At 46.1% G+C, this 27,430-nt stretch overlaps 2 protein-coding genes across 5 annotated transcripts in view; both read left to right on the top strand.

Annotated features, from left to right (window-relative positions):
* The window catches only part of LOC143956496 (alpha-1-antitrypsin-like protein CM55-MM), an 81,333-nt gene extending 79,815 nt beyond the window's left edge, over positions 1 to 1,518 (top strand). For all 4 annotated transcript variants that reach the window (XM_077466694.1, XM_077466690.1, XM_077466693.1 and 1 more), the window contains exon 5: positions 1,256 to 1,518. In XM_077466694.1, coding sequence (XP_077322820.1) covers positions 1,256 to 1,444 — 189 coding nt within the window. In that variant the 3' untranslated portion in view covers positions 1,445 to 1,518. The remainder of the gene's footprint in view (positions 1 to 1,255) is intronic.
* An 11,352-nt stretch (positions 1,519 to 12,870) lies between these two features.
* Positions 12,871 to 27,012, top strand: LOC143956495 (serine protease inhibitor A6-like). Its single transcript, XM_077466681.1, has 5 exons — positions 12,871 to 13,373; positions 15,491 to 16,128; positions 19,383 to 19,653; positions 23,320 to 23,470; positions 26,739 to 27,012. The coding sequence occupies exons 2-5, from the start codon at positions 15,513 to 15,515 to the stop codon at positions 26,946 to 26,948; spliced, it is 1,248 nt and encodes a 415-aa protein (XP_077322807.1). The 5' UTR covers positions 12,871 to 13,373; positions 15,491 to 15,512; the 3' UTR covers positions 26,949 to 27,012.
* Positions 27,013 to 27,430: the final 418 nt, after the last annotated feature.

The raw sequence follows: 27,430 nt of genomic DNA, 5'->3' as shown, positions 1-27,430 counted from the left end.
ACGCCTGACTTCTAAACCCCGTGTCATGTACTACTGACCCCGGAACTCTGAATTACTTACTACTGACCTCTGAACTCTGAGTCACTTACTACTGACCTCTGAACTCTGTTTTATTTACGTCTGACTTCTAAACCCGTGCCATGTACTACTGACCCCAGAACTCTGAATTACTTACTACTGACCTCTGAACTCTGCGTCACTTACTACTGACCTCTGAACTCTGCATCACTTACTACTGACCTCTGCGTCACTTACTACTGACCCCTGAACTCTGTTTTATTTACGCCTGACTTCTAAACCCTGTGCCATGTACTACTGACCCCGGAACTCTGAATTACTTACTACTGACCTCTGAACTCTGCATCACTTACTACTGACCTCTGAACTCTGCGTCACTTACTACTGACCTCTGAACTCTGCGTCACTTACTACTGACCTCTGAACTCTGCGTCACTTACTACTGACCTTTGAACTCTGCGTCACTTACTACTGACCTCTGAACTCTGCATCTGTTTAAACCATGTCCTGCACTCTCTTTTTCTCAGGTAGAAGGGCCCAAATTAGGATCTTGCACACAGGCCTACTGCTTTCAGAAAATGTCCTTGCCTTAGCCCTTGTATACACTTTCTGACATTCCGACGGAAAATTTCCAATCGGACCGTGTTGTCGGATAATCCGACCGTGTGTGGGCTCCATCGGACTGTTTCCGTCTGAATATCCGACCAACAAAGTTTTAGAGCAGGGCTATAAAATTTTCCGACAACATGGTCCGATGGGACTTTGTCCGATCATGTGTAGAGAATTCCGATCGGACAAAGTTCCATGCATGCTCAGATCAAATTCCTACACCAAAGCTATTGGCTACTAGCCTGAACATAGTCCCGTCGTAACAAAATAACGTCATCACGTTCTGAACGATCGGATTTTCCGACAACTTTGTCCGACCGTGTGTATGCAACAGTTTCGGACAAAATCCAACAGATTTGGTTGTCAGAATGTCCGACCGTGTGTACGGGGGCTTATAGTTTCATGACTGGGTGCTGAGCAGTGAAATGTGTCAAGCCAGTCTAATCGCTACATTGAGCTCCAACTAATCAACCTTCTGGTTCTCTTCCTTACCTTGTGGACTCGATCTTTACATGCAATTTCCCATTCCCCCGATGTCAATAATATATATATATATATAAACTACAACTGTGCGGGTTGTATTTGCTGATTATACTCTGACGTTATTATGCATATTATTATATTTTAGGCCGTACACCAGGCAGTCCTAGATGTGGATGAAAAAGGGACAGTGGCCGCCGCAGTGGTAGCGATAACATTTCGAAGATTGGCATTTGAAGCGATAAATATTAACCGTCCGTTCATTTCTATAATCTATGAACACAATACCGACAGCATTCTATTCATGGCGACCGTCATGAATCCCGCCCAGGAATAAAACAAGACTTTCGTATTGTGGAATATTCTGGAGGATTAAATAAAGCTCAATAAATAAAAGCTTTATATTCTCCAGCCAGTTTGTCATCTAGTCAGATCTTTGAAATATGATTCGCAAAATAAAAACACAACATACAAGGAATACTATTGAAAAAAGATAACAAAATATTTCCCGATAATACTGTACTTAATACCATCAAAAAATAGTTCCCTGCTAAAAAAAAAATACAAAAAAAAACTATACTTCCCTATAAGGTCCTGGGCACCGAGGTGGAGTTACAGTTTCTTCAACAGATTTACCAAAAAGATTGCAAGCGAAAAAAAAACAAAAAACAAAAAACAAAACAAAAAAACACTTTTTTTTTCTTTATTATCAATATTAAAAATATTTTCTATATTTAAAGTTTTAAGCAGGTGTGACTAAATGCTTTAAAGTAAGAATGCTTTCAAAAATCTATATTTTAATTGAATACAGTTTTTATTAATTTTCAAAATGCAAAGTTGAATGAACAGAAGGAAAATCTAAAGCAAATCAATACTTGGTGTGACCTCCCCTTTGGCTTGAAACCAACATTTGGGGCCAATCACACACCTCCCTGAAGATATGTGATGATGGATAAGTATCTGCCTGGATTTCTCAGCATTTTGGATACCATTGATGGGGCAATGCTGAGGAGCATAGACGCAGTGGTCGGGTAATGCTGAGGAGCATAGACGCAGTGGTCAGGAAATGTTGAGGAGCATAGACGCAGTGGTCGGGTAACGTTGAGAAACATAAACGCAGTGGTCAGGTAATGCCGCGTACACACGAGCAGACTGTATGGCATACTTAGTTCGTCATACAATCCGATGGACAGTCCGTCGTACTTTCCACTGAACGGACTTGACCACACACGGATGCACAAACAGTCCGTCGAAAGCTTGCGCGATGATGTGTACAGCATGTATGACAGGACTAGAAATAGGAAGTCCAAGACACAGCAAAGCACCCTTCCGCCGTGTAAATCCTTTCTGGGCATACGCCATTCTTAGTCCGTCGAACTAGCCTACTGACGAGCGGATTGTCCGCTGAAACCAAAGTACGACGGACAGAATTTCGAAAAAAACGAAATACTTAGTACGCCGGACTGCACGCTGAAAAAGTCCGCTGAAGCCCACACACGAGCGGACTGTCCGCTGAAATGTGTTTCGACGGACTACGTACGCCATACAGTCCGCTCGTGTGTACGCGGCATAATGTTGACAAGCATAAACGCAGTGGTCAGGTAACGTTGAGGAACATAAACGCAGTGGTCAGGTAACGTTGAGGAACATAAACGCAGTGGTCAGGTAACGTTGAGGAGCATAGACGCAGTGGTCAGGTAAAGTTGAGGAGCATAGACGCAGTGGTCAGGTAATGTTGAGGAGCATAGACGCAGTGGTCAGGTAACGTTGAAGAGCATAGATGCAGTGGTCGGGTAACACTGAGGAGCATAGACGCAGTGGTCAGGTAACGTTGAGGAGCATAGACACAGTGGTCAGGTAATGTTGACAAGCATAAACGCAGTGGTCAGGTAACGTTGAGGAGCATAGACGCAGTGGTCAGGTAATGTTGAGGAGCATAGACGCAGTGGTCAGGTAATATTAAGGAGCATAGACGCAGTGGTCAGGTAATGTCAACAAGCATAGACGCAGCGGTCAGGTAACGTTGAGGAGCATAGACGCAGTGGTAAGATAACATTGAGGAGCATAGACACAGTGGTCGGGTAATGTTGAGGAGCATAGACGCAGTGGTCGGGTAACGTTGAGGAACATAGACGCAGTGGTCAGGTAACGTTGAGGAGCATAGACGCAGTGGTCAGGTAACGCTGAGGAGCATAGACGCAGTGGTTGGGTAACGTTGAGGAACATAGAGGCAATGGTCAGGTAAAGTTGAGGAACATAGAGGCAATGGTCAGGTAACGTTGAGGAGCATAGACGCAGTGGTCAGGTAATGTTGACAAGCATAAACGCAGTGGTCAGGTAACGTTGAGGAGCATAGACGCAGTGGTCAGGTAACGTTGAGGAGCATAGACGCAGTGGTCAGGTAAAGTTGAGGAGCATAGACGCAGTGGTCAGGTAATGACAAGCATTAACGCAGTGGTCAGGTAACATTGAGGAGCATAGACGCAGTGGTCGGGTAACGTTGAGGAGCATAGACACAGTGGTCAGGTAATGTTGACAAGCATAAACGCAGTGGTCAGGTAACGTTGAGGAGCATAGACGCAGTAGTCAGGTAATGTTGAGGAGCATAGACGCAGTGTTCAGGTAACATTGAGGAGCATAGACGCAGTGGTCAGGTAACATTGAGGAGCATAGACACAGTTGTCGGGTAACGTTGAGGAGCATAGATGCAGTTGTCGGGTAACGTTGAGGAGCATAGATGCAGTTGTCGGGTAACATTGAGGAGCATAGATGCAGTGGTCAGGTAATGTTGAGGAGCATAGACGCAGTGGTCAGGTAATGTTGAGGAGCATAGACGAAGTGGTTGGGTAACGTTGAGGAACATAGACGCAGTGGTCAGGTAACATTGAGGAGCATAGACGCAGTGGCTGGGTAACGTTGAGGAGCATAGACGCAGTGGTCGGATAATGTTGAGGAGCATAGACACAGTGGTCAGGTAACGTTGAGGAGCATAGATGCAGTGGTTGGGTAACGTTGAGGAGCATAGACACAGTGGTCAGGTAACGTTGAGGAGTGTAGACGCAGTGGTCGGGTAACATTGAGGAGTGTAGATGCAGTGGTCAGGTAATGTTGAGGAGTGTAGACGCATTGGTCGGGTAACGTTGAGGAGCATAGACGCAGTGATCAGGTAACGTTGAGGAGCATAGACGCAGTGGTCAGGTAACGTTGAGGAGCATAGACGCAGTGGTCGGGTAACGTTGAGGAGCATAGACGCAGTGGTCAGGTAACGTTGAGGAGTGTAGATGCAGTGGTCAGGTAACGTTGAGGAGTGTAGACGCATTGGTCGGGTAACGTTGAGGAGCATAGACGCAGTGGTCAGGTAACGTTGAGGAGCATAGACGCAGTGGTCAGGTAACGTTGAGGAGCATAGACGCAGTGGTCAGGTAACGTTGAGGAGCATAGACGCAGTGGTCGGGTAATGTTGACAAGCATAGACGCAGTGGTCGGGTAATGTTGACAAGCATAGACGCAGTGGTCAGGTAATGTTGAGGAGCATAGACGCAGTGGTAAGATAACATTGAGGAGCATAGACACAGTGGTCGGGTAATGTTGAGGAGCAGAGACGCAGAGGTCAGGTAACGTTGAGGAGCATAGACGCAGTGGTAAGATAACATTGAGGAGCATAGACACAGTGGTCGGGTAATGTCGACAAGCATAGACGCAGTGGTCAGGTAACGTTGAGGAGCATAGACGCAGTGGTAAGATAACATTGAGGAGCATAGACACAGTGGTCGGGTAATGTCGACAAGCATAGACGCAGTGGTCAGGTAACGTTGAGGAGCATAGACACAGTGGTCGGGTAATGTCGACAAGCATAGACGCAGTGGTCAGGTAACGTTGAGGAGCATAGACGCAGTGGTAAGATAACATTGAGGAGCATAGACACAGTGGTCGGGTAATGTCGACAAGCATAGACGCAGTGGTCAGGTAACGTTGAGGAGCATAGACGCAGTGAGGAGGTAACGTTGAGGAGCATAGACGCAGTGGTCAGGTAAAGTTGAGGAGCATAGACGCAGTGGTCAGGTAATGACAAGCATTAACGCAGTGGTCAGGTAACGTTGAGGAGCATAGAAGCAGTGGTCGGGTAACGTTGAGGAGCATAGACACAGTAGTCAGGTAATGTTGACAAGCATAAACGCAGTGGTCAGGTAACGTTGAGGAGCATAGACGCAGTGTTCAGGTAACGTTGAGGAGCATAGACGCAATGGTCAGGTAACATTGAGGAGCATAGACGCAGTTGTCGGGTAACGTTGAGGAGCATAGATGCAGTTGTCGGGTAACGTTGAGGAGCATAGACGCAGTGGTCAGGTAATGTTGAGGAGCATAGACGCAGTGGTCAGGTAATGTTGAGGAGCATAGACGCAGTGGTCAGGTAATGTTGAGGAGCATAGACGCAGTGGTCAGGTAATGTTGAGGAGTGTAGACGCAGTGGTCAGGTAATGTTGAGGAGCATAGACGCAGTGGTCAGGTAACGTTAAAGAGCGTAGACACAGTGGTTGTGTAACTTTGGGGAGCATAGACGCAGTGGTTAGCCAAGGAAATTAAATGCAGCAGATGAAAGATACATCAGGCTTACTTCCCTTCCACATTGAAATATGTCCAGCAGTGCCATCAGCACAGAACTGGTGGAAACCAGTGGGACCCCGGTACACCCATCTACTGTCTGGTGAAGTCTGGTGGAAACCAGTGAGACCCGGGTATACCCATGTACTGTCTGGTGAAGTCTGGTGGAAACCAGTGGGACCCGGGTACACCCATCTATTGTCTGGTGAAGTCTGGTGGAAACCAGTGGGACCCGGGTACACCCATCTACTGTCTGGTGAAGTCTGGTGGAAACCAGTGGGACTCGGGTACACCCATGTACCACAGAAGTCTAGGCAAAAGTGGTCTTCATGGAAGAACTGCATCCAAAAAGCCTCCAACGTGAAAACAAGGCTAAATGACTGAACTATGCAGGAAAACATAGAAACTGGAGGGCAGAAAAATGGCAGCCGGTGTTCTTAGCTGATGAGTCAAAATGTGAAATATTTGTCTGTAGCGGGAGGCAGTTTGTTGGCGAAGGCCTGGAGAGCTGTACAATAATGACTGTCTGCAGGGCAACTGTGAAGCATGGTGGAGGTTCCTTGCAAGCTTGAGGCTGCATTTCTGCAAATGGAGCTGGAGATTTGGTAACGATCCATGGTGTCCTCAATGCTGAGAAACCCAGGCAGATACTCCTCCATCATGCCATACCATCAGGGAGACGTGTGATTGGCACCACATTTATTCTGCAATAGAACAACCCCCCCCCCCCCCCAAACATACAGCCAATTACATTAAGAACTTTCTTCAGTGTAAAGAAGAACAAGGAGTTCTGGGAGTGATGGTTTGGCCCCCACAGAGCAAGTAGATAGGATTTGTCTCTGACCCTGGGGCAGGCATGGAGCCCCCGTCTCTGCAGAAAGCTGGTCAGCTTGGTACGGAGAAGGTCGGCCATACACACAAAGACTTTTTTTTTTTGGTTCAATGTGTTATATTGTTACAACACTTTAAACATACAGAAAATTGTAAACCGCTTGTGCCAAGTCTATTTGTAACTAATGTGTTATTTGTTGGACAGCAGGGAGTACAGAAATGATGAAATGTACACACCAAGCTGGTCTCTTCCAACCCACACATTGTGCAAATATTAAAGAGTAACTCCACTTTTGTAGAAAAAAAAAGCATATATATATATATATATATAAAATAATAATAATGCATTTGCAATTGCGACACAAGTCATATTGTAATTGAATGTTATTAAAAATGATCTTTCCTTTTCAATGTGCAGCCGTTGTCTGCATGCGCCCCCTGCAGGCAGAAGTGCAGAATCATATATATATATATATATATCAATATATACGCTTATTGCGATTTTTTTTACCATAAATATGAAGAAGAATTCATATCCGCCTAAACTGAGGAAGAAATTTGTTTTTTTTTATATATATTTTTGGGATATATATTGTTGCAAAAAGTAAAAAATATTTTTTTTTAACCACTTCAATATCGGGGCACTTATACACCTTCCTGTCCAGACCAATTTTCAGCTTTCAGCGCTGTCGCACTTTGAATGACAATTACTCTGTCATGCAATGCTGCACCCAAACAAAATTTTTATCATTTTTTTTTTTCCACACAAATAGAGCTTTCTTTTGGTGGTATTTGATCACCTCTGCTTATTTTTATATTTTGCTAAACGACTAAAAAAAGACCGAACATTTTGAAAAAAATAAAAGCTTTGCTTTTGTTTCTGTTATAAAATGTTGTAAATAAGTAAGTTTTCTCTTTCACTGATGGACACTGATAGGGCGGCACTGACGGGCACTGATAAGGCAGCACTGATGAGGTGGCAACAAAGAGCCGACACTGGCGGGCACTGATGATGGGCACTGATATGCGGCACTGATGGGCACTGGTAGGCGACACTGATATGCAGCACTGATGGGCACTCATGGGTGGCACTGGTGGGCACTGATGGACACTGATAGGCGACACTGATGGGCACTGAATGGCTGCAAAGAGGGGTACTTATGGGGGGCACTGATGGGCACTGAGGGGCATTGATACGTGGCACTGATGGGCACTGATACACAGCACTGGCATGAGGCACTGACAGGCATCCCTGGTGGCACTGGCATTGGTAGGCATTGTGAGTGGGCACTGATTGGCAGCTGCCTGGGCATTGATTGGCAGCTGCCTGGGCACAGATTTGCATTTCCCTGGGGGTCTAGGGGGGCATGCTTGGTGGTCCAGTGTGGATGGCCATCCTGGTGGTCCTGGGCGGCATGATGGTGGTCCTGGGAGGGATCCGAGGGGGGCTGCACTGATAAACAATCAGCACAGATCCCTCCTGTCAGGAGAGCATCCGATCGGCTCTCCTCTACTCGCGTCTGTCAGACGCGAGTGAGGAAAAGCCGATCATTGGCTCTTCCTGTTTACAGTGTGATCAGCTGTGATTGGACACGACTGATCACGTGGTAAAGAGTCTCCGTCAGAGACTCTTTACCTAGATCGGAGTTGCGGTGTGTCAGACTCCTCTGACGCTACGGGAAAGCCATAGGGATGTCCCTGTGCGTCAGAGGGGGGCGGGGTCACCCGGTGACTTCACCATGTGGCCCCGCCCTCAGTTAGAAAAGAGCTGTCACCTGAGAGGATGGTCATTATGGCGGGTGCCTCTCCTGGAGGCAGGTCGGTTGCGTTTTTTCTCTTTTTCAGTCCGTCGGCGGAGCAAGAGAAGAAGAAGAAGACTTTTTGGGACAGTTTTTCCCAAGCCGTGTCTTGTCATTTTTACAATTTTTACCCTTTTTTTTGTGAAATGGTAGGGTTACATTTGTACCCCGTTACCATTTCACACGGGAAGGAGGCTGGGATCTGGGGGTCCCCTTGTTAAAGGGGACTTCTAGATTCCGATAAGCCACCCACCCGCAGACCCCCACAACCACCGGGCAAGGGTTGTGGGGATGAGGCCCTTGTTCCCATCAACATGGGGACAAGGTGCTTTGGGGGTCTACCCCAAAGCACCCTCCCCATGTTGAGGGCCTGTGGCCTGGTATGGTTCAGGGGGGGGGGGTGTTCTCTTGTCCCCCCTCTTTTCCTGCAGCCTGCCAGGTTGTGCGCTCGGATAAGGGTCTGGTATGGATTTTTGGGGCGACCCCCACGCCATTTTTTTATTTTGGTGCGGGGTTCCCCTTAAAATCCATACCAGACCTGAAGGGCCTGGTATGGAATTTGGGGGGACCCCCACTCAATTTTTTTTTAAATTTTGGTTCGGGGTTCCCCTTAATATTCATACCAGACCTGAAGGGCATGGTAACGGACTGGAGAAATCCCATGCAGTTTTTTTTTCAATGACTTTTATCTGTATTGCGGAGACCCGACAATTCATTATAGCCGCAAGTAGTTTTAAATTACGTTTTTTCCTTTAGAAATGTAATTTTGCTCTCAGACTATTCTAAACACGGGAAACATGCACCCCTTTACAGGCATACTATAGACACCCCCCAGGTATGAAATTTAAAGGAATATGTCACTTTTATTGTTTCACTTTAAGCATTATTAAAATCACTGCTCCCGAAAAAACGTTTATTTTTAAAACTTTTTTTTGCATTGATCCATGTCCCCTGGGGCAGGACCCGGGTCCCCAAACACTTTTTATGACAATAACTTGCATACACGCCTTTAAAATTAGCACTTTTTGATTTCTCCCATAGATTTTTAAAGAGCGTTCTGCGGTTTTCAAAATTTGCCACGAACACCCCAAATTGTTCACTATTCGGCGAACAGGTGAAAAGCCAATGTTCGACCCGAACATAAAGCTCATCCGTAATTGACATAAAGAAAGTCAGTCCTTCCCCTGTTTCATGCCTGAGGTCCCAGGTTCTCCAAGAGCCTGCAGGTCATTACTGTTGATTCAGTTGTGAGGAGGAGTTTGGTATTAGGCGGTTATCATTGGTAGAGAGGGAACACATAAGTAGTGATTATTGGTGAGGAGGAAACTCACACATGACCATCATTGGTGAGGAGGGAACTCACACATGACTATCATTGGTGAGGAGGGAACTCACACATGACCATGATTGGTGAGGAGGGGACTCACACATGACCATCATTGGTGAGGAGGGGACTCACACATGACCATGATTGGTGAGGAGGGGACTCACACATGACCATCATTGGTGAGGAGGGAACTCACACATGACCATCATTGGTGAGGAGGGAACTCACACATGACCATCATTGGTGGGGAGGGACTCACACATGACCATCATTAGTGGGGAGGGGACTCACACATGACCATCATTGGTGAGGATGGAACTCACACATGAACATCATTGGTGAGGAGGGGACTCACACATGAACATCATTGGTGAGGAGGGAACTCACACATGAACATCATTGGTGAGGAGGGAACTCACACATGAACATCATTGGTGAGGAGGGGACTCACACATGACCATCATTGGTGAGGAAGGGACTCACACATGAACATCATTGGTGAGGAGGGGACTCACACATGAACATCATTGGTGAGGAGGGAACTCACACATGAACATCATTGGTGAGGAGGGGACTCACACATGACCATCATTGGTGAGGAGGGGACTCACACAGGACCATCATTGGTGAGGAAGGGACTCGCACATGAACATCATTGGTGAGGAGGGGACTCGCACATGACCATCATTGGTGAGGAGGGGACTCACACATGAACATCATTGGTGAGGAGGGGACTCGCACATGACCATCATTGGTGAGGAGGGGACTCACACATGAACATCATTGGTGAGGAGGGGACTCGCACATGACCATCATTGGTGAGGAGGGGACTCACACATGACCCTCATTGTTTCATGCCTGAGGTCCCAGGTTCTCCAAGAGCCTGCAGGTCATTACTGTTGATTCAGTTGTGAGGAGGAGTTTGGTATTAGGCGGTTATCATTGGTAGAGAGGGAACACATAAGTAGTGATTATTGGTGAGGAGGAAACTCACACATGACCATCATTGGTGAGGAGGAAACTCACACATGACCATCATTGGTGAGGAGGGAACTCACACATGAACATCATTGGTGAGGATGGAACTCACACATGACCATCATTGGTGAGGAGGGAACTCACACATGAACATCATTGGTGAGGAGGGAACTCACACATGAACATCATTGGTGAGGAGGGGACTCACACATGACCATCATTGGTGAGGAGGGGACTCACACATGACCATCATTGGTGAGGAGGGGACTCACACGACCATCATTGGTGAGGAGGGGACTCACACACGACCATCATTGGTGAGGAGGGGACTCACACATGACCATCATTGGTGAGGAGGGGACTCACACATGACCATCATTGGTGAGGAGGGGACTCACACATGACCATCATTGGTGAGGAGGGGACTCACACATGACCATCATTGGTGAGGAGGGAACTCACACATGACCATCATTGGTGAGGAGGGGACTCGCACATGACCATCATTGGTGAGGAGGGGACTCACACATGACCATCATTGGTGAGGAGGGAACTCACACATGACCATCATTGGTGAGGAGGGAACTCACACATGACCATCATTGGTGAGGAGGGAACTCACACATGACCATCATTGGTGAGGAGGGGACTCACACATGACCATCATTGGTGAGGAGGGGACTCACACACGACCATCGTTGGTGAGGAGGGGACTCACACATGACCATCGTTGGTGAGGAGGGAACTCACACATGACCATCATTGGTGAGGAGGGAACTCACACATGACCATCATTGGTGAGGAGGGAACTCACACATGACCATCATTGGTGAGGAGGGAACTCACACATGACCATCATTGGTGAGGAGGGAACTCACACATGACCATCATTGGTGGGGAGGGACTCACACATGACCATCATTAGTGGGGAGGGACTCACACATGACCATCATTAGTGAGGAGGGACTCACACATGACCATCATTGGTGAGGAGGGAACTCACACATGGCCATCATTGGTGAGGAGGGAACTCACACATGACCATCATTGGTGAGGAGGGGACTCACACGTGACCATCATTGGTGAGGAGGGGACTCACACGTGACCATCATTGGTGAGGAGTGGACTCACACATGACCATCATTGGTGAGGAGGGGACTCACACATGAACATCATTGGTGAGGAGGGAACTCACACATGACCATCATTGATGAGGAGGGAACTCACACATGACCATCATTGATGAGGAGGGAACTCACACATGACCATCATTGGTGAGGAGGGGACTCACACATGACCATCATTGGTGAGGAGGGGACTCACACATGACCATCATTGGTGAGGAGGGAACTCACACATGACCATCATTGGTGAGGAGGGGACTCACACATGACCATCATTGGTGAGGAGGGAACTCACACATGACTATCATTGGTGAGGAGGGAACTCACACATGACCATGATTGGTGAGGAGGGGACTCACACATGACCATCATTGGTGAGGAGGGGACTCACACATGACCATGATTGGTGAGGAGGGGACTCACACATGACCAATATTGGTGAGGAGGGAACTCACACATGAACATCATTGGTGAGGAGGGGACTCACACATGACCATCATTGGTGAGGAGGGGACTCACACAGGACCATCATTGGTGAGGAAGGGACTCGCACATGACCATCATTGGTGAGGAGGGGACTCACACATGAACATCATTGGTGAGGAGGGGACTCACACATGAACATCATTGGTGAGGGGGGGACTCACACATGACCATGATTGGTGAGGAGGGGACTCACACATGACCATCATTGGTGAGGAGGGGACTCACACATGACCATGATTGGTGAGGAGGGGACTCACACATGACCATCATTGGTGAGGAGGGAACTCACACATGAACATCATTGGTGAGGAGGGGACTCACACATGACCATCATTGGTGAGGAGGGGACTCACACATGAACATCATTGGTGAGGAGGGGACTCACACATGACCATCATTGGTGAGGAGGGGACTCACACAGGACCATCATTGGTGAGGAAGGGACTCGCACATGACCATCATTGGTGAGGAGGGGACTCACACATGAACATCATTGGTGAGGAGGGGACTCACACATGAACATCATTGGTGAGGGGGGGACTCGCACATGACCATCATTGGTGAGGAGGGGACTCACACATGACCCTCATTGGTGAGGGGGGGGGGGGGACTCAGGGGCGGTCATATTTGGTGGAGGGGTGATTCCCATGTTGTCCTCATTTATGGGAAGGAGATGAACAGATGGTCATCACTGGTGGGAGGCAGAGTCAGAGATGTTCTTCACAGATGTGGAGGGAAATAACAAATGGTCATTATTAGTGAGAACTTGGGATTCATATGTGGTCACCAATGGTGGGAAGAGGAGTCACGGGTACTGCATTCATTCAAGTGGAAGGATTGTGAATGCTCCATGAAGAATCCCAGGAACTCATCAGTCTAACAAAGTCTTCTATATCTCATAACAGGTTTCCTTTAAAATAGACTGACACCTTCACTGTTAATCCCAGAGAGACAAACCTCCCACTGTTTTTTATCAATGTCCGAAGTTTCAGTCATGTTTGTCGGGTCATTATGACCTCACAGTGGATCTGATTAGCAAACTTTTTCATGGGGCGATATAAGTTTCAGACTCACAAAATGTTGGGTTTCTGAAGAGGACAAGTGAGCACACATATAACGGTAGGTGATACTTTATTTTGTTCTATTTTATTTTGATAGTTAGATTAATAGATAGATAGATAGATAGATAGATAGATAGATAGATTCACCCCCAAATCCCTATAACAAGCTTTTAAATTGAAATAATTGCTACACACCCATGTTTCTCCATATTATTTCTATCTACCAGGGGCGATTGGTGCTCCTTTTTTTTGGTGGGGGGGGGGTCGCAAACAAAGCCCCAACCAACCCCCCCCCCCCCCCCCTCCCCTCTCACTAGATGGATTGATAGAGAGACAGACACATAAATAGACAGATACATAGATAGATACAAAGAAAGATAGATAGATAGATAGATAGATAGATAGATAGATAGATAGATAGATAGATAGATAGATAGATAGATAGATAGATAGATGATAGATAGATAGATAGATAGATAGATAGATAGATAGAGAGAGAGATAGATGATAGATAAATAGATAGATAGATAGATAGATAGATAGATAGATAGATAGAAATATAGATAGATGTCTAGATAGAAATATAGATAGATAGATGATAGATAAATAGATAGATAGATAGATGATAGATAGATAGTAGGCTGGCTTCCTATGGCAGCACATTGAAAAGGGGAGGAGCCAGGAGCACCAGCATGGGGGGGGGGGGCTCAAGAAGAGGAGGATTGGGCTGCTCTGTGTAAAACCATTCCACAGAGCAGGTAAGTATAACATGTTTGTTATTAACCACCTACTGACCACCCTAAAGCAGTGGTAGCTGTGCACCGGATCATGTAAATATTCCTGATCTGGTTCTTCCAGGTAGCAGGTGGGAATGCGTTCCGCCGGCATTTCGTTGGGTACAGCGGGCTTGGCTTTTTTTATACCCACGCTAACAGTGTAACCAGCTTCTGAAACAGGGACATGGGTCCCACACAGTGTCAATCAGTGCCCACCAGTGTTGCTAATCAGTGCCTACCAGTGCTCCTAATCAGTGCCCACCAGTTCTGCTAATCAGTGCCCACCAGTGCTCCTAATCAGTGCCCACCAGTGCTGCTAATCAGTGCCCACCAGTGCTCCTAATCAGTGCCTACCAGTTCTGCTAATCAGTGCCCACCAGTGCTCCTAATCAGTGCCCACCAGTGCTGCTAATCAGTGCCCACCAGTGCTCCTAATCAGTGCCCACCAGTGCTGCTAATCAGTGCCCACCAGTGCTGCTAATCAGTGCCCATCAGTGATACTAATCCGTGCCCACCAGTGCCGCTAATCAGTACCCACCAGTGCTACTAATCAGTGCCCGCCAGTGCCACTAATCAGTGCCCCCCAGTGCCTCTAAACAGTGCACACCACTGCTACTAATCAGCGCCCACCAGTGCTGCTAATCAGTGCTCACCAGTGCTGCTAATCAGTGCCCACCAGTGCTACTAATCAGTGCCCACCAGTGCTGCTAATCAGTGCCTACCAGTGCTACTAATCAGTGCCCACCTGTGCTCCTAATCAATGCCCACCAGTACTGCTAATCAGTGCCCACCAGTGCTGCTAATCAGTGCCCAGCAGTGCTGCTAATCAGTACCCACCAGTGCTCCTAATCAGTGCCCACCAGTGCTACTAATCAGTGCCCACAAGTGCTCCTAATCAGTGCCCCCCAGTGCTGCTAATCAGTGCCCACCAGTGCTCCTAATCAGTGCCCGCCAGTGCTACTAATCAGTGCCCACAAGTGCTGCTAATCAGTGCCCACCAGTGCTGCTAATCAGTGCCCCCCAGTGCTACTAATCACTGCCCACCAGTGCTCCTAATCAGTGCACACCAGTGCTTCTAATCAGTGCCCACCAGTGCTCCTAATCAGTGCCCACCAGCTCTGCTAATCAGTGCCCACCAGTGCTGCTAATCAGTGCCCACCAGTGCTGCTAATTAGTGTCCAGCAGTGCTACTAATCAGTGCCCACCAGTGCTCCTAATCAGTGCCCACCAGTGCTCCTAATCAGTGCCCACCAGTGCTACTAATCAGTGCCCACCAGTGCTGCTAATCGGTAGCCAAAAAATGAAATCTCTGGGGGGCTCTACAGCAGCAAGAACTCCAACTTCAAACCTGGGCCTTGAACCCGGCAATAACTCTAAAACAAGTATTTATTTTACGCAGGTGAAACGGGTGTGAAGGAAAGATGAAGACTCTTCTTCTCCTCCAGTTGTTCATCTCGCTGATCCTTGCGGCCAACCCTTTCAAACAGAACCAAGGACAGAACTACGATGCTTTCGCTGCATATCAGCAGTCAGAGATATCGGAAGCTCATATGGACTTTGCAGTGAAAATATATAAATTCGTATCGTCCTCAATAATAAATGCCCCGTCAAACCTATTTTTTTCACCATTCAGCGTCTACACAACCCTGTCCATGCTGGCTCTCGGAGCCCGATCGACAACTCGCCTGGAAATTCTACAGGGCATGGGCCTGAATGCCACCAAGACAAACACGGAGCTGCATGAGGACTATAGAAAGTTCCTTCAAGTGGTGAACCAGCAAACCGAAGACGTGAAATTCAAACTTGGCAACGAGATCTTCATAAACGAGTTGGCAAATATTCTACCAGAATACCAACAGAATGTGACTTACTACTACAACGCCTCCATTCAAACCCTCAGCTTCAGTGACCCCCAGAATGCCGAGAAGACAATCAATAGGTTTGTGAGCGACAGGACAGGCCTTAAGATTCAGAATTTGGTCGGTAACTTGGATCCTAAAACGTTGATGGTTCTTCTAGATCATATGGTCTTTCAAGGTAAGTCCAATTTAATCTAAATGTAAGAAAAAAGAGAAAGTGCATGGAAATAAAATAACGAGCTGGCTGCATACCCCTAAATATTCTAAAAAGAATGAAAGGACAGGTTCCCCTTGGGGTTTTCAGGCAGCGACAAGAAGCAGAAATATATTTATTTTATTAGTTCAAAGGCTTAATCGCCGTCATAAATTCAAAATACGGACTCTGGTATATGTTATTACAGCATATCGGTGGGTAAAGGATATATGCAACATTTGGTACAAAGATAGTTACAGGAACAATTTACAAATACATCAATATTTCAAAAGCTACAAATAGCACCCCATGCTACCCCAATGCATTATCTTTATTATGAATTGGAACTTTTAATTACTATTCAATAGTATAGTAATTAAAAGTTCCAATTCATAATAAAGATAATGATGTTAATAAAGATAATAATTGATGATAAAATGCTTGTTATTGAATCTCAGAATCCCGTGATTGCAATGGTTGGGGCTCTACGCGTTTCGTCAGGAGCAAGAGCAATTGGGATAGTATCTATTATTATTAGTGTGAATTATGTTTAATAAACTGTTAAGGTGTTACCGTTGTTTATCATGTTATTTTCAATTAAACAATGTATATTTCTTTGGAATTACCATCATGTGGTTGCACACCTTATTACCGAGCCGTGCTTCATACAAAGTCCCACCCAACCCCCTTCTTTTCATTTACATACGGTTCCAGCTGGTGGTCGCTTCAGCGCCCACTTGCAAATACAGCCATCTCTACAGGAATGTGTGCGTTGGGAATATTGCGTTGGAAGCTTTTAAATTCCTTCTCTTCTGGTATGGAACACCTGAGTGGGTACATCGCCTACATCCTTCACTTTCCTATCTCTGCTGGCGTTGTGGCAAGGAAAAAAGGTACCCATTGTCATATCTTTTGGCAATGTGAGCTTATAACCCCCTTATGGCAAATGGTGACGTCTCTCATCCAGAGAATTATCCGTTTGAAATATAACATCCGTTAGACCCGATACATTGCCTACTGGGCCTCCCATTTCCCAGCATTGGTAAACTTTCAATTAATCTCATACATATTATTAACAGCCAAGAAAACTACCCCCGATACATTGGTTATCTTCTACACGCCCAAGCCCAAGACTAAGTTTTACACACCCTTTCAGAGATTCGGAGAATGGAGTATATGACTTCTTTGGTTGGTGATGCCGTGGCCCAGTTCAACAGGATACGGGACCAATCTGTGTATGGTGCCCTTCCCGTGTCTTGTTGAAGTTGGGTCTAAGGTGACATCCCCTGAGGATGACTCCTCTACTTTCCATGACCTCACTTTACTGCAATTAACCCCCTTGTGTATGCTTATGGGGTAGATAGTCTGCTCCTTTATGCCATGTCAACTATTTTTTCCTTTCCCTCATTATGTATACGGTGCCTTGAAAAAGTATTCATACCCTTTGAAATTTTCCACATGTTGTCATGTTACAACTAAAGACATAAATTTATTTTATTGGGATTTTTTTGTGATCGACCAACACAAAGTGGCACATAAATGTAAAGTGGCAGGAAAATTATAAATGATACAAATAAATATGTGAAAAGTGTGGGGGGGGGGGGCATTTGTATGGCGCCCTCCGGAGTCAATACTTTGTAGAACCCCCTTTCTCTACAAGACTTTTTGGGGGTGTCTCTACCAGCTTTGCACAGCTAGAGAGGACATTTCTGCCCATTCTTCTTCTTTGTAAAATATCTCAAGCTCTGTCAGATTGGATGGAGAGCGTCTGTGATCAGCAATTTTCAAGTCTTGCCACAGATTCTCAATTGGATTTAGGTCTGCACTGTGACTGGGCCATTCTAACACATGAATATGCTTTGATCTAAACCATTCCATTGTAGGTCTGGCTGTATGTTTAGGTTTGTTGTCCTGTTGGAAGGTGAACCTCCGCCCCGGTCTCAAGTCTTTTTCAAACAGGTTTTCTTCTAAGATTGTCCTGCATTTGTCTCCATCCATCTTCCCATCAACTCTATGCAGCTTCCCTGTCCCTGAAGAAAACCATCCCCACCACATGATGCTGCCACCACCATGTCTCACGATGGTGTGTTCAGGGGGATGGGCGGTGTTAGTTTCCCCCACACATAGCATTTTGCTTTTAGGCCAAAAAGTTAAATTTTGGTCTCATCTGACCAGATCACCTTCTTCCACATGTTTGCTGCCCCCTCCCCCACATGGCTTCTCACAAACTACAAACAGGACTTCTTATGACTTTCTTTCTCCAATGTCTTTTCTTCTTGTCACTCTTCCATAAAGGGCAGATTTGTGGAGAGACGACTAATAGTTGTCCTGTGGACAGATTCTCCCCCCTGAGCTGTGGATCTCTGCAGCTCCTCCAGAGTTACCATGGACCTCTTGGCTCTTCTCTGATGAATGCTCTCCTTGCCCGGCCTGGTCAGTTTAGGTGGACGGCCATGTCTTGGTAGGTTTGCAGTTGTGCCATACTCTTTCCATTTTCCGATGATGGATTGAACAGAGCTCCATGAGATGGTCAAAGCTTGGGAGATTTTTTTATAACCTAACCCTGCTTTATACTTCACAACTTTATCCCTGACCTGTCTGGTGTGTTCCTTGGTCTTCATGATGCTGTTTGTTCACTAAGGTTCCCCAACACACCTCTGAGGGCTTCACAGAACAGCTGTGTTTATACTGAGATTAAATGACACACAGGTGGACTCTATTTATGAATTAGGTGACTTCTGAAGGCAATTGGTTCCACTAGATTTTAGTTAGGGGTATCAGAGTAAAGGGGGGCTGAATACAAATGCACGCCACATTTTTTAGATATTTATTTTGTATCATTTATCATTTTCCTTCCACTTCACAATTATGTGCCACTTTGTGTTGGTCCATCACATAAAATCCCAATAAAATACATTTACGTTTTTGGTTGTAACGTGACAAAAAGTGGGAAAGTTCAAGGGGTATGAATATTTTTTCAAGGCTCTGTACGTTTATGATCTTCTTATTACATATAAAGTAGTTCTCCGTCTTGTTCTAGAACGTGTTTTGTCTATTGATATCTCCCCATTATATTGCTTCCTCTTTTGTTTTCCTCCTATGCACATTTTGCATTGCTTGAATACCTTCAATGAAAATCCAATAAAAAAGAGAGAAAACCATAAAAGATAAAAATCCAATGATGCCGAACCTCTATAGTTTACCTTCAAAGGAACCATTTTGTTTTTTTTCCTCTTCAGCAAAATGGAAATCCGAATTTGACCCACAACATACAGAAGAGAGAAGCTTCACGGTAAATGAGAGTACATCAGTTTTAGTGCCGATGATGCACCGGCGGGGATTGTATAAGACGTACAAGGACAACGAGCTGAAATGCGATGTGGTTGAAGTGCCGTACGCCGGTAAAGTATCCCTTCTTATCATCGTACCGCAACTGGGTGATCTCCGCATGGTGGAAAAAAAACTGACCCCCCGGAGGATTAAACACTACTTTAGTTCAAAGAAAAACAGGTATACACGAGAGTTTCTTACAACAGAATTCCAATTTTAATACTCTAATGCCGTGTACACACGACCGGCCTTTCCGGGCAGACTAGGACCAATGGAATCAGTCCGTCGGACATTCCGATTTGTGTGTGGGCTAATCCTATAGTTTTTCATTAAAAAAATCCTAGACCTAGAAATAGTACATGTTTTCAAATCTATACGACTGACTCAATTCCTATCGGGAACACCGTCCGTCTGTATTCTGGTCCGACGGACCAAATACGACACAGGGGCAGCTGTTGGCTAATAGCTATTGAACTTCCATTTCTAGTCCCATCGTACGTCATCACATTCAAAACGAATAGACTAATGCCGCGTACACACGGGCGGATTGTATGGCGTACTTAGTCTGTCGAAACACATTTCAGCGGACAATCCGCTCGTGTGTGGGCTTCAGCGGACTTTTTCAGCGTGCAGTCCGGAGTACTAAGTATTTCGGTTTTTTCGAAATTCTGTCCGTCGTACTTTGGTTTCAGCGGACAATACGGTCGTCAGTATGCTAGTTGGATGGACTAAGAATGGCGCATGCCCAGAAAGGATTTACACGGCGGAAGGGTGCTTTGCTGTGTCTTGGACTTCCTATTTCTAGTCCCGTCGTACGTGCTGTACACGTCATCGCGCAAGCTTTCGACGGACTGTTTGTGTATCCGTGTGTGGTCAAGTCCGTTCAGTGGAAAGTACGACGGATTTTCCGTTGGATTGTATGACGGACTAAGTACGCCATACAATCCGCTCGTGTGTACGCGGCATTAGTCAGTTTGTGTGTGGCCAAGTCCGTTCCTTCGGAACGTCCGTTGGAACTCCACCGAAAGTCCGTGGGGAAGACTGTTGGACCTAGTCCGTCAAAAAGTGCAGTCATGTGTACACAGCATTAGAGATATCGGCCATATTATCATACAAGCGGGAATGTGCAACGTGATATTTACTGGATGAATGAAGGATAAATTGACGATAACACCAGGATGGTAAAAGGCTCTGCCATAAGCACAGAACAATATATAACAGGCCATGTAGCTATTGCAGTAACAGGAGCAGTTTCCACTAATGCCACGTACACACGACCGGACTTTTTGACAGCAAAGGTCCGACGGAACGAGTCCGTCGGACAATTCGATCTTGTGTGGGCTCCATCGGACCTTTGCTTTTCTAAAAATCTGGCGGACTTTAGAAATAGAACATGTTTTAAATTTTTCCACCGGAACTCCGCCGGACCCAGTTCCTACCGAGAAATCCGCTCGTGTGTATGCTGGTCCGACGGACAAAAACCGACGCGAGGGCAGCTATTGGCTACTGGCTATGAACTTCCTTATTCTAGTCCAGTCGTACGTCATCATATTCAAATCCATCGGGCTTTGGTGTGATTGTGTGTGACCAAGTCTGTTCATTCGGAAAGTCCGTCAGAACTCCGCCGAAAGTCCGTCGGACCTAGTCCCTCGAAAAGTCCGGTCGTGTGTACGCGGCATAAGGATGCTGGTTGGCAGGACAATACCGAATAACAGATTTGTATAGTATGGAGGAAAGGGAAGGATAACTGTGACATAAACAGTACAGTACAGTTCAATTTAGCACAAATGCAATAAAGTCTCATGGGGGGAGGGGGACACCTCTCTCCCAAGGAGGTTGGCTGCAGCTGGTAGCCCAGGTGGTCAGCTGCAGGGATCTAGGAGCAAGCTCCACAGGGGAAAGGCAAGAAAAGTCATTTGTCTGAATGCTCTGGTGGCAGAAGTCCTAGGAATGGGTGAAGTCTGGGGGGGGGGGGGGGGGTGGAAAAACAATACGCAAGAGGCAGTTAGCATACTGTAGTGCCCACCACAGTGATCAGCTCTTAAAGCGGCGCTCCACCCAAAAGGGGAAGTTATGCTTTAAGGACTCGTTCCTTGAACAATCGGTACTTTAGAGGAGCGGTGGGCAGCAGGTTCCCGATTTTGACAGGTACCCGCTTCTCACTTCCGTCATGACCGCCGCAGCTGCCGGAAAAAACTGAAGTTCTCCTCCCTTCCCCCTGCAGTCTTCTGAAACACTGACAATTCCCAGAGGAGTGCATCCACCATTCATGATGCGCAGCACGACTCGCGTATGCACAGTGGGCACCTGGATGTGAAGCCACAAGCTGTCACAGCCGGGTGGTCATAGTGATAATGCCGGGGACCAAAGGCAGCGGGTGAGACAGACTGGGGTGAGCACACCGCTGGATCATGGGACAGGTGAGTGGCTGTTTTTTAAAAGACAGCAGCTACCGTTTTTGTAGCTGCTGACTTTTATTTTTTTACACAGGTGACTGGACCTCATCTTTAAAGAGGAAGTAAAGCCTATTAAAAAAAAAAAAAAATACACCCTTCAAGGCAAAGGCATAATGAGCTAGTATGCATAGCATACTAGCTCATTATGAATTACTTACCTGAGATCAAAGCCCCGGCATCGGCCCTCGTTTTCCTCCTCCGACGCCACCATCTATCCCGGAGTGACTTCCAGGTTATCGCGGCTCCGGCGCTATGACTGGCCGGAGCCGCGATTACGTCACTCCCGTGCATGCACGCTGGTGCCACCACTAACGACATGATCGCTGTTAGAAGCGGCATGTTCAGTGCGCCTGCACCCGATGTGCTACGGCACATGCGCCGTAGACATTGTTGCCACTATTCCTGCAAATACCACCTAAATCTTTTAGGTTTGGGGGATATTTCTCGCACCTACAAGTAAGCCTTAATCTAGGCTTACCTTTAGGTTAAAGTGGTTGTAATAGGTTTACACCCACTTTAAAATGTGGTTACATGCTCATGCACTGGGAACAATGATGGAAGACTCAACATCTGGTGGCAACTCACATGCCCTGTTACTGTTGCCCCATCAGGCTTGGGCTCTCTGCTAGGGTGACCAGATGTTTCTGGGAACAGTCCCTGATTTTTTGGGGCTATGCCTATCAAAAGAACGTCCCCTTTTTTTTCCCAGATGCTGCCTTCTACCTGCTCCCCATTGTCCCTGATTGCAGTTTTGTTTCCTCCTTTCTGCTCTCTGCGCCTCTAGTTTTACGCTGCTTTTCTGTGCTCCCCATTTTATATATATTGTATATAATTAGTTGTTAGGCTTCTGTTTGTTAGTTATTAGTCAAGTATTCTGTCACTGGCTTTTTTGGTTCACGTTCACTTATATTGTTATGTTTGCTGTGTACTGGTGTTTGGATGGTTTTTGCTGCACTGTAAACAAATCTCACTTACAGCATACGCAGTCTGGTCCCAAATTCCTGAGTGTAGCCACACAGATCTGGCCATCCCTGCTGCTGATTCCTGACATAACACTGGAGCGAGAGGACCTAAATACCCTCCCAGCAGCCAGCATCAGGTGGAAACTGATTACTGGGATCTGCTGGCTGCTGGGAGACACCCGCTGGTGGACAGTGGAATTATAACCCTCCACTCAGGAAACCACAGTGCCACCAGCAGGTGATCCAGGTCCTGACATTATCTCTGTTCTCCTTGAGGTCAGCTTTAACCGCTGAAATCAAATCAGATGAGTTTCAGAATTCTGATTGGATGATAGAGATTGCTGTTGTACACACTTTTCACCTCATTGAGAAAGCTTAGTATAGTTGGGATTGCTAATACAGACACTGATGCATATCTTCCTCCACAGTTTGTTGGACCTCTACATACCCAAAGTATCCTTCAATACCCCGGTCAATGTGCAATTTGGGTTGTTAACCATGGGCATAGCAAGCATATTCAGTAGTGACAATGCTGACTTTTCCAAGATCTCAAAGAAAGCAAGGATAAGAGTTTCAAAAGTAAGTATTTTTTTTTGTGTGGTCTTTAGATTTAGTAAAATTCTTATACCTCTAATATAATAGTTCTATGACAAGAAAAACCTCCTTCGGACACCATCGCCTCTGTGGGTGCCGAGGACCAAATACATTTAAAGAAGACCTATACTCTGGAAGATTTCCCCAAAAACAGAGCAGAAAGAGGCAAAGGACTTATCACCAGTATTGGCTGCCATTCCTGATGACTAGAGATCTGATGACTGGAGATCTGATGACTGGTGATCTCATGACTGAAGATCTGATGACTGATGATCTGATGACTGGTGATCCGATGACTGGTGATCCAATGACTGGTGATCCGATGACTGGTGATCCGATGACTGGTGATTTGATGACTGGTGATCCGATGACTGGTGATCCGATGACTGGTGATCCGATGACTGGGGATAAGATGACTGATGATCTGATCACTGGTGATTCCGATGACTGGTGATCTGATGACTAGAGATCTAATGACTGGTGATCTGGTGACTGATAACTGGTGATCTGATGACTGGTGATCCAATAACTGGTGATCCGGTAACTGGTGATTTGGTGAATGGTGATCCGGTGACTGATGATCTGATGACTGGTGATCCGATGACTGGTGATCCGATGACTGGTGATCCGATGACTGGTGATCCGATGACTGGTGATCCGATGACTGGTGATCCGATGACTGGTGATCTGGTGACTGATGATCTGATGACTGGTGATCTGGTGATCTGATGACTGGAGATCTGATGACTGGTGATCGGATGACTGGTGATCTGATGACTGTTGATCCAGTGATCTGGTGAATGATGATCTGATGACTGGTGATCTGATGACTGTTGATCCGGTGATCTGGTGAATGATGATCTGATGACTGATGATTTGATGACTGGTGATCCAATGACTGTTGATTTTATGACTGTTGATCCAGTGATCTGATGACTGGTGATCTGATGACTGATGATCTGATGACTGGTGATCTGGTGACTCATGATCTGATGACTGGTGATCTGATGACTGGAGATCTGATGACTGGTGATCCGGTGATCTGGTGAATGATGATCTGATGACTGATGATCTGATGACAGGAGATCTGATGACTGGTGATCCGATGACAGGAGATTTGATGACTGGTGATCTGATGACTGATGATGTGATGACTGGTGATCTGATGACTGGAGATCTGATGACTGGTGATCCGATGACAGGAGATTTGATGACTGGTGATCTGATGACTGATGATGTGATGACTGGTGATGTGATGATTGGAGATCTGATGACTGGAGATCTGATGACTGGTGATCTGATCACTGGTGATTCCGATGACTGGTGATCTGATGACTGGAGATCTGATGACCGGTGATCCGATGACAGGAGATTTGATGACTGGTGATCTGATGACTGATGATCTGATGACTGGTGATCTGATGACTGGAGATCTGATGACTGGTGATCTGATCACTGGTGATCTGATCACTGGTGATTCCGATGACTGGTGATCTGATGACTGGTGATCTGGTGAATGATGATCTGATGACTGGTGATCTGACAAATGGTGATCTGACGATCGGTGATCTGACAACTGATGGGTTTATGAATAAGACAACAAGAGGGGTAGAGGAAGCACTGATCCAGTAGACACCTGACCGCATCCGACAGAGGAGGCAGCTGGAAGGCAGACCAGCGATGGGGCCCCTGGTTTAGGAGAAAAAAGCCCTTTGAGACACAGTGACGGTCCCTACTCTGTCCCTGCTCCACAGGAATCTGACCCAATGCTATTCTGACTGTCCCTATAACTAGAGGGACATCTGTCCCTGACCTACACACTATGCCAACCTAAAGGGGACCAGACTATTTGTAAGCGCTGTCCACATCAAAGATGGCCCCTAGATTATTTAGGGCAGCAGCGTCCAATCAGACAGCTGCTTCCCTGATGACACTTACGGAGGCCTAGAAGAAACCTGGTATCCCCCTTGCCCTCCACCCACCCTGAACAGCGGCCACTGAACAGTGCCAACCTTGCAGGGAGGCTAAACTACATCTGCCCACATGTCTGGCCCAGGACATGAGAGATCACAATGGTCACTGTAGTGATGCTGACTACCACAGTCATTGTCAACTTCCTGGGGATCAGCTTTACGGTCTACTTTATTGGAATAAAAAGAAAAAATAACCGAATATGAAAGAGTTCTTCTTTAACAGTAGCCCATTGAAAATAAACTTTTAAGCATTGATTATGCAGAGCACAGCAACAGGTTCATTTCAGAGGTGGTCCCACAACCAGAGAATTATCTTTGTCTACCACCATTTGTCTGCTAAGAGAAACAAGAAATGCTCTGTAATTTGGGGTTTTGAAGAACATGTGAGTCAATCCCCTTCCTCTCATTGAGTGATGGTGCTTGATGATTGGCCAATCATGCACTGAGTACCGACATATGGTGGCAAGGAAAGGGTCTTCAGCTCAGTTGGATTGGGCAGCTGGCAAGAGCGATGGGGGAGCAAAAGGGGAAGTGGTTACACCCATGACTAAAACTTGGTTTGCACTTCATGGTTCATATCATCTGGCACAACGGTTGCAGGAGGTGTGCAGATCTTGGAGTGTAGACTCCCCACCACCAGAGGACCAGGAAAAGAATAAAACCAAACTGGGCAGATTGAATGTTTAAATACACTTCTTAGCTCTGTCATTTCTGGTACATTGAAAACAACGGAATGGCTCACCGCCAATATACCAGTCCCACACTAGAGTCTGGAGTTCCCGTCTGCTTCAGAGTACCACAAAGGCCACAGGCCTTGACACGTCATTGACATGTGCCGACTTCTTCTTGTTCCTTTTCAAGACTCTCTTGCAGGTGGGTTAACCCTTTTGGATCCAAATCCCTGTAATCAGGGTTTGGTGGTGCTTTGCATTCCAAAGTCTCTCTGAGCCTCTGAATTCCAGGTCCAAAATGAGGACTTACCAATACTGAGAGAACTGTAAATCTGTCCTCTTCTCTCCAACCGCCCTACCCCAAAACCCCTCACCCCACATGTGTGAGAACCCCTGAGTACTCAGAAAAGTCTCTAGAATTATCCTTTAAAGGGCCCACAACCTAAATAGTGGGAAAATATATCTCCTCTCCAGGACTCATCCCTGGTATCCAGTATAATATATACTGTGTATATACTATATATATATATATAAAAAGGTATTATAAGAGCTTACATTTTTTTTTTTACATTTTGGGTAATTTCGTTCCTTTACTTTTTTTGTTGACAGATTTTACACCAGTCTTTTATGAGCATCGAAGAGAGAGGAACAACGGTGCGTAGTGCAACTGCTGCTCAATTAAACTACGTCCTCCCAAGCCCCGAATTCAAAGCTGACCGTCCATTCCTTATGCTGGTCTACCATAAACCTACCAAAACCATTCTCGGGATGGGCCGACTGAAGGAGCCGTCCAGCAATAACCCTGGGCAAGGGGAATGAATGTAATAAAGCAGAAATAAACTGCTATACAAAATGATGCTCATAATAAAGCAAATATATTCTGTTTTGTGTTTTTCTCTGTATCATATTCATGTTAACAACTAGGGGGGAGATACAAGCCAATAACAGGTGAGCTTTAAGGGTACAGGGGGGTACAGTGTTAGACATCACTACAGAAGAAAAAGATTTGGGGGTGCTTATTTCAGATGATTGCAAAATGAGCAAACAGTGTGACCAGGCGTGGGAAAAGCAAATAGAATTCCAGGATTGCATCATTAGAGAGAGAACCAGCAGGAGGAAGGAGGTCCTGATTCCTCTATATAGATCTTTATATCACTAGAGGGGTCACCAGCAGGACGAGGGAGGTCCTGATTCCTAGATATACAGTATCTCACAAAAGTGAGTACACCCCTCACCTTTTTGTATTTTATTCTTTTTTTCTTTTATTTTCTTTATTTTTTTTCTTCTATCTTTTCATGTGA

Source organism: Lithobates pipiens, unplaced genomic scaffold (assembly GCF_037356315.1).
Source record: "Lithobates pipiens isolate NorthernLeopardFrog02 unplaced genomic scaffold, aLitPip1_a1.2 Scaffold_37, whole genome shotgun sequence".
Classification (NCBI taxonomy): domain Eukaryota; kingdom Metazoa; phylum Chordata; class Amphibia; order Anura; family Ranidae; genus Lithobates; species Lithobates pipiens.
The sequence above is the reverse complement of the archived record's forward strand: the minus strand, read 5'-3'. Positions and strand labels throughout refer to the sequence as shown.

Excerpts from the sequence above, each read along its gene's own strand:
- LOC143956495 (XM_077466681.1), top strand. The coding sequence starts at position 15,513 with ATGAAGACTCTTCTTCTCCTCCAGTTGTTCATCTCGCTGATCCTTGCG. Across the intron at positions 19,654-23,319 it reads TTTAGTTCAAAGAAAAACAG|TTTGTTGGACCTCTACATAC; the intron begins GTATACACGAGA and ends CTTCCTCCACAG. Across the intron at positions 23,471-26,738 it reads CAAGGATAAGAGTTTCAAAA|ATTTTACACCAGTCTTTTAT; the intron begins GTAAGTATTTTT and ends TTTTGTTGACAG.